The sequence below is a fragment of the Pezoporus wallicus genome, unplaced genomic scaffold (genome assembly GCF_028554395.1).
Source record: "Pezoporus wallicus isolate ANWC-B61680 ecotype Strahan unplaced genomic scaffold, APGP_CSIRO_Pwel_v1 contig_4131, whole genome shotgun sequence".
NCBI lineage: Eukaryota > Metazoa > Chordata > Aves > Psittaciformes > Psittacidae > Pezoporus > Pezoporus wallicus.
This window is the reverse complement of record NW_026641950.1, coordinates 9,186,982-9,194,824: the sequence shown is the minus strand read 5'-3', so window position 1 is coordinate 9,194,824 and position 7,843 is coordinate 9,186,982. Positions and strand designations below refer to the sequence as shown.

At 41.9% G+C, this 7,843-nt stretch overlaps 1 protein-coding gene across 1 annotated transcript; it reads right to left on the bottom strand.

Moving 5' to 3' along the window:
• Positions 1-659: 659 nt before the first annotated feature.
• MRPL53 (mitochondrial ribosomal protein L53) lies at positions 660-5,241 on the bottom strand. Its single transcript, XM_057426216.1, has 3 exons — positions 5,153-5,241; positions 3,243-3,355; positions 660-1,105 (listed from the first exon to the last, which is right to left on the bottom strand). Exons 1-3 carry the CDS (start codon positions 5,239-5,241, stop codon positions 978-980), a joined length of 330 nt encoding a protein of 109 aa, XP_057282199.1. The 3' UTR covers positions 660-977.
• Positions 5,242-7,843: the final 2,602 nt, after the last annotated feature.

Sequence of the window (7,843 nt, the reverse complement as noted above, 5' to 3'; positions counted from 1 at the left end):
ACTGATGCACATATAATACGTGTGCAGTTGACACCTTCATCTGCACGGTCTGAGGACACATCAACCCTCCCAAACCCACAGGGCTTTGCAACACAGATGTGACACCCAAGCATTTACTTTAATAAATAACAGGGTTGGGCATAGGGCTATAAACACCAAATAAAGCTTTCCCTTTGATCTTTATAAAAGATTAAAGAATCTCCCCGAAGTGACCAAAATATTACAAACCTGAACGTCAAAGATAGCCCTTTTCTCCAATTATCAAAAAAAAAAACCCAAAAACAACCAAACAACAAAACCAACCTACCTTTCGCTTTGAGCTAAACTTTGCTACTTTTATGCAGGCCAAGTAGCTCTACTGTGTGTTCATAGCCCCACTACCTGGTTACATTAACTGAGGAACTAAATTTAGCAGATCCCAGACTTTCTTAAAAAAGAGAGGAAGAAAACGGCAGGGACTTCGCAACATATGTATTACAAACACAGTATTACAAAATCTACTCTGTACGTGCAGCTTGGTGTCCCTCAGCTATGATAAATACTTTCAAAGTTGCCTTCAAACATTTGTATTTAATAATTTCCAAAAATAATAACCAGTCTGATAATATTCTGCATTCACTGTACAGAAATTTTGAGGAAATAATGCCCAAAGAGACCTGTTTTCACTGTAATATTAATTTAATAGGTAATGTGCATTATTCACATTTATATGCAAATACATGCGATATTAGTCCGACATGCAGATGACAGAGGCAGCTGCTTAGAAAGATCCATTCATATATATTAAGACACACTGACCCACTGGTGCTAGAAGACTTGCTGATCCACTGTGCTTTAAACAGTTTGTTCTGCTGCACGTTAAACTGGTCAATGTTTGGACATTTCTCTCTTGCAGATTTTGTTGCACAGGATAAAAGCCTTCTGTGCAGCCTGCTGTTTTCAACATGTAAATGTAAACGCAGTTGTTTTTCTGTTCTTTAGGGGCTCTTCTTCTTGCTTTTCTGTTCTTCCTTAATCTCTTTTGCATTACACCTGGTCCCCAATGCTGTTAACATTTCTGCTGTCGTCAGGTTGGCTCCCTTCATTATCAATCGATCTCCATCAACTGTAAAGGGAAAAAATTCAAGAAGTTACAAAATCTAAATCACAATTACAAGTGTGCAGTTCTGTTTTGTATATATAAATCCAAACACCCCGCTCCTTTTGTCTGATTAGAAAGTACTCCACTTACCAAGGAATTTGATTATGCCTCACCCACAAACCAATATATTAAACTGAACATAGGACACATGAAATTTTCATTTCTGTAGTGCATTATTGAAAAATCTGAAACATTTGTCTAGGTATACCTATAGTAAGAACACATATTTGGTAAGAATGGCTCATACTATGCCCTCAAAATCATCTGACAGAAGGCACAGAAGGCACCGGAAGGCGTAATTTCCACACATGGCTCAGCATTTTAGCAGCATGTTGTCTATGGCCCGTTTAATTCTTTAGCCAAAACAATGAACTGGTTTACACAATCTGGTGGTTGTAATGTTAAAAAAACAAAAAACAAAGAACAAAAGGAGGACTAGGATTTCTAAAATTCTGAAAGGCATTATTTTAAAATAGGGAGGAGGCAGTAGAAGTTAAGCACTATACCTAAGTTAATTATTTTTTTTCCAAGATTTGCAAATACAAAAGCCATACTCAAACCCATATACTGCAATAACATGTACGGCATTCAAGTTCCAGCCCCATGTTTGTCATCTTCAAGGGCTGCAAACTCTTTACTTGTTAAGTAATCAGCTCTCATAAAATGAAGAATTCAGAGCTGTAGCTCTTGGATTAGTGAAATAAACTGGTTTGGTCTTACGCTGTGAAAAACACTGAGCTTTACTGCTGAAGTCCTTATACATCACAGTTAGAGACAGGCATGGGAAAGACAGAGGCACAGAGGGGGGAGAAACACATTGTCAACATATTTCATGTCTGAAATAACCAGACTTTCCCAAGCAAAATTAAGTACATTTAACATTCTTGACATATCTACTGATTCACTAAATAGATGGAAGTTTAAAGAAAAACAGGTATCAATGATCAATAATAATGAAAAATTTAATGGGCTACATGACATATTTGTCCATTACAGCACAGCAGGAAAGAAGATGCAGCCAGAGAAAAGGACAAAAGCAGATTAGAGCCATCTGTTCACAGCCTAGAATCTGGGCTGCTTCCAGGTCTGATGAAATTTTCACCATCAATTCCCTGCGGGCTCACTATACCCTCAAAGGAAATCAAGAAATTTGTCGTACATCAGTTGACCTCATTCTGCATGTCCCATCTGCACATGTATGGTTTTATCCATATAAGCAGTTCCTTCTAACTGCATAGTAAGATATTCAATTGCATAAGCAACTGAAGGTATTCAGCCTTTCTGCTCTCAAGATGGAGATGCCTCCACCATGGATAACAGAAGAAATTTCAGAGTGAACAGATTCTTACACCAAAATGGAGCTACACTTAACTTCAAGAATTGTACCTGACTGCAAGGTCACAGAAGTATGTCACTACAAAAGCTGACTCAACCCTAAAGTTAAGTCAGTTCTTTGATCTAAGATCCACCAAATCTAACTATAGTAAAAGGATATATATAAACATTTACTAGACATCAAGTTGTTACAGAATCATAGAATAGTTAGGATTGGAAAGGACCTTAAGATCATCTAGTTCCAACCCCCCTGCCATGGGCAGGGACACCTCACACTAAACCATGTCACCCAAGGCTCTGTCCAACCTGGCCTTGAGCACCGCGAGGGATGGAGCATTCACAACCTCCCTGGGCAACCCATTCCAGTGCCTCACCACCCTCAAAGTAAAGAAATTCTTCCTTATACCAAATCTAAACTTCCCCTGTTTAAGTTTGAACCCATTATCCCTTGTCTTATCTTTACAATCCCTAATGAAGAGTCCCTCCCCAGCATCCCTATAGCCCCCCTTCAGATACTGGAAGGCTGCCATGAGGTCTCCAAGCAGCCTTCTCTTCTCCAGGCTGAACAGCCCCAACTTTCTCAGCCTAGTTATGAGTTCCTTTTTTTCCCTCCCAGCTGCACAACATCTAGCTATGGACCAGAACAAAAAAAAAAGTAAGCACAGTTGAAAAAAAAAAAAGGAAAATCATAGAGAAGACAATAACATCGTAACAACACAAACCACGAAGGTCTTTTTTTGGCCAAGATTAAAAATGAGCTCCTTACCAAACATAACATCTACAAGAGGTTCGGATCCATCATGTCTCACATCAGCAGTCACTTCACAGTTTTTATTAGTGGCCTGGATTCTTTTATGGTTTATACATCCAAGAAAGTTTCTGAAAATATATTTTAAAATATATTAGGTATGTTGTAGATAGAAATTATAGAAAGTCTATTTCTAAACTAATTTGAGTATCTTGATATTGCTGGCAACAAAAGTATAAACAAAATAGGATTTGATTCAACAATTTCAGACAGACTTCTTGTGGGATAATCACTGTTAAAAATCTAAATGGATAGTCCTTATAGGCTAACAGGTAAAACACATATCAAAGAATTTTGCAAAAATTCAGTGTATGCAGTTCTTGTGTTTCAGCTGGGTTAGTAATAATAATAAAAGAAAAATCAGCAATTTTCATTTTTCTTAAGACACCGGTTGCTTGCCAATGTTTTATTGTTTCAGTTTGACCCAGTATTTATTTATGTAACATCACCAGTCTCCTGCAGATTTCTGAAATGCATGACAGGTACTTGACATTCTGGGTGCTTAAAGACCTTCTAGGCTAAGTTGTGTTACTAAGTTTATTTCAAAAGTAGGTGTGTAAAGCTATTGCAAAATGACATTTTACAATTGTTTGGTGCAGAACTTGCGTCACCCAAGGAGCACAGTAACTTAGATTTCTCCAATAGTTAATTACCATGTTAGAGCAGCAGCTGTGCCCTCTTTCTCTCCCATTACCAGCATCTGGACTAGTGATTACAGACCCTCATCTACAGACCAAGCAACTGAACGGGACACCTACCTGGGTAGGCTGGTAAAGCTAAACACACATGCCTACATGCCAGGGTCTCTGCTCAGGCACAGAGATCCTGCTCAAGTCAGCACAGAATGAATTCTCTGTGCATCCTGGTATAAATGAGCCCCTAAGACAGACAGAGCACCTTCTCATTCTGAAATGTGAAGGCTCTGCCTCGACTAAGCCACAAAGCTGTGATAAATTCAAGCCTTCAAAGACCATAAGCATGGAAGTTAAAGTACAGCAGACACATGTCCTTGGGAAAAGGAGATTTTTCTCCAGAGAGGGCACAACAGATGCTGCCCTTTCCCTCATTATTTGCCCCCACAATGTCTTCTTACTTTTGGTGGCTACAATGACAGCTAGTTACAGGGCACTGCAGTGACAGCAGTTCTAATGGCTTCATAGAATCACAGAATCAGCTAGGTTGGAAAAGACAAGCTTTAAGATCAAGTTCAACTTTCACCCCAAGACTGCCAAGCCCACCACTAAACCATGTCACTAAGGGCCTCATCTACATGTTTTTTGAACACTTCCAGGGATGGTGATTCCATGACTGCCCTGGGCAGCCCCTTCCAATGCCCCAGCACCCTCTCTGTGAAGAAATTTTTCACAATACCTAATCTAAACCTCCCTAGTGCAGCTCAGGCTGTTTCCTCTTGTCCTATCACTTGTTACTTGGCAGAAGAGACCAGCCAGCTTCTCTCTCCACGCTCCTTTCAGGTACTGTGGAGAGAGAGAAACTTCCGTTTTGCAGCTGCCACTGCAGCGACCCCGGCAGCAGCCGGCCGAGGCGGCCGCTCTCCCTGCCCTCCGGGATCCTTCAATGCTTCCACGGGCAGAGAGGCAGCAGGCCTCTGCCCGTCGCCGTGCCCGGGCCTTGGGGCAAGGTCTGGTGCATAAAACCCAGCCTCTACTCCTCTTCCCCAAATAAAAAAAGGCAAAAAGTGCGTCGCTCACCCCTGCCGTGAGGCGCACAGAACCCGCGGGAGCAAGAAGGGCACCGGGCCTTTACACACTGGGGAGCCCGGCCAAGGCTTCCCCGCTGGGCGCAGGTCCGAGCACGCCCAGGCTGCCGCGGGGCCGGCGCCGACGCGGCCCCTGCAGCCCCCTCACCTCGTGCTCTCCACGTTGGACTCGAAGGGGCAGAAGCGGACCACAATACTCTTCACCGGCCGAAGTACAACGTGGATCTTTGACGCCATGCTACCCCTACTACAACTCCCAGCAGCCCCCGCGGAAGAGGCGGGAAAACGCGGTGGTCGCGCTGTGCCGTCCGCCCCACAGGCACCTGGGAAATGTAGTCGGCGCCCGCCGCTCTGCTCGCCGCAGCCCTGCGACGGGGCGGCCCCCCGCGGGCACGGCTTTTGGTGGGGTGCCGGCTGCCTGCCCCCCAGTCTCATCTGATAACCCGAGGAGCTCAGGCTGGGAGAGGGACCGATTGATCAACCGGTCCCAGCTCCTCCTCTGGCTCTATAACACCGTAGATGCAGTTAGGGAATAAATAAATAAATAAGCATATTTTTGGCATGAATTTGGCATAAAACTGCCTTCTTTGGACTCTGCAGCAGCAGGCCCTTGTGCCATTAAGACTCGTGCAGGGGGCAGAGCATGAGGGGTAGCACTTACGGGAAGCTATAGTACATAGAATCACAGAATCAATGAGGTTGAGAAAGACCTTTAAGATCAAGTCCAACCATTACCCAAGGACTGCCAAGTCCACCACTAAACCATGTCACTGAAGGCATGTACACTGTTTTTGAACACTTCCAGGGACAGTGATTCCACCGCTTCCCTGGGCAGCCTGTTCCAATGCCTGCTCAGCCTTTCAGCAAAGAAATGTTTCTAAAATCTTATCTCAGCCTCCCCTGGAGCAGCTTGAGGCCATTTCCTCTTGTGTTATAACTTGTTACTTGGGAGAGGAGAACATAGTGTCCATTAAATGAAGAAACTAAAATATAAGGGTAGTTTTGTTTCTGTATGTTAAATCTATCCCTATGATGTGAGAGTTCTTGATGTCTTCCAGAAGTGTTTCATTTACTACAATTGAACATTCAGGGAAATTAAGGAAGGTCAATAAGAAACAGCCAATACAGTTAAGGATAAATTAGAGGCAATATTCTGCAATATATTAAGCAGAAAAGGGACTTGTAAGAAGCAATGCTACAGGAAGTGAATATGTCTGTTGTCGGGCTTTTTTCTCTAAGGGGTTAGATACAGGTGTTGCACCCCGAGGCTGTAGACAAGAGGTTTGGGTGTCGATGTGGTGGGTGCCAGCTGGGCATTTTCCACTAGGTGGCACAAACCTCCCTGAGAAATGCTCAACAGCACCCAGACCTTGGCCAGGGTTAGGGATGGGTTATGGAGGAAACCCAGTAGCAACGGCATTTAAACACATGATGTGTATTTCTGTGGAATGTTCAATACAAACCCATGGTTCCGATATGCAGGAACTGCATTAAGTATCTAGCTTCCCTTGTAACAGATAACCTCTATTTAGAATCTTATCTTTGCTTATTGAAAGCCCTCTTTTTAAGAAAATCATATAGTCATTGAAGAAAAATCTCCCTCTTCGCTGAGATTTAGCCAAGAGAAGTTAAGCAGCTAAACTAAATACAGCAGTCAGTTTTAATGTTTCCATTATGTTTTAAATATACATCTTAGTCTTCCTTTATGGAAAAAAAATGCATTTCTGTGACATATTTTTTGAAAGAATTCACTGTAACCAATAAATGGCTAATTTAAATAGGAATTCTTCCTGTTTAGAAGGCGGAAGTAGCTTACAAAATTTCAACATATCTTCCTTCATTATAACCCAAAGAGCTTGATATATTCTGGTTTAAATCTGTAGCAGAATTTCCATTAGCTCCTACGGCAGCACAGTTATTATGAAGGAATAACATCAGCAAAGGACCGTGGAAGAAAGAACAATCACTGATTTTTCTAAGGGTTCCATTCTCCACACTTCCTACAATGACACATACTGACTTAGAAATATGCATGGCAAAACCAGACCTATATTTGCTCTTATTGCATTTTGATAGTAATTTCATGAAGAATGTTTAGCTTACATTGCACAATTAAATGAAGAGAAAAATTTGTTTTCTCCTTTCCATGTTCAGATCAGTCAACTTCTAAACATCTGTTGTCAGCAGTAAAAGTTGCATCTTTCCCCTTAAGCCATCTGTTTGGAATAACTGAAAACCAGCTCTGCTTTTTCGAAGTAATTTTTAATTTTTTGAAGTCTAAGAGATTTGCAGTAAGGTACCTGGTAAAAAGGTACATTACTGCAAATGTGAAAGCCTCTATGCTTCTGTTCTTCCCTTCACAGACAGGCCTGCGTCTGTGAAATGAAACCAAAGGTTACTTCTTATCCCTACAAGAAGGAATATTTCACCCTTGGATGCTACCCTACTTGTTGATGACCAGGTCTTTCTCAACACTTACTGTAGATGCAATAGTTTTAGCTGATGATAATTATGGTGACAGTGCTAACTTTTTCAGTTACTAAATTAGATAGATGAGCTATTAAAAAAAATACAATAGTATTTCTTAATCTGCCTTTCAACTCATAACCTCAGCATGTTGGACTGCCCTCAATTTACACCAGAGTAACTCCAGCTGATCTCTGAAGCACAATATTTAAATCCTCTTCAGGAAAGCTGATAATTTATCCAGGAATTCCTTGAATCAGGCTCTCCAGCTCCAGCAGGCAATCTGGGAACTCTCACATGTCTTCATTTGAGACTGTTCTCCAGGGATGCACTTGGGAAACTGAATGACCCATGATTCTTACACCTAGTGATA

Coding starts and splice junctions, on each gene's coding strand:
- MRPL53 (XM_057426216.1), bottom strand. CDS start 5,241: ATGGCGTCAAAGATCCACGTTGTACTTCGGCCGGTGAAGAGTATTGTG. Junction 3,356..5,152: donor TCCAACGTGGAGAGCACGAG/GTGAGGGGGCTG, acceptor ATATATTTTCAG/AAACTTTCTTGGATGTATAA. Junction 1,106..3,242: donor TCTTGTAGATGTTATGTTTG/GTAAGGAGCTCA, acceptor TTCCCTTTACAG/TTGATGGAGATCGATTGATA.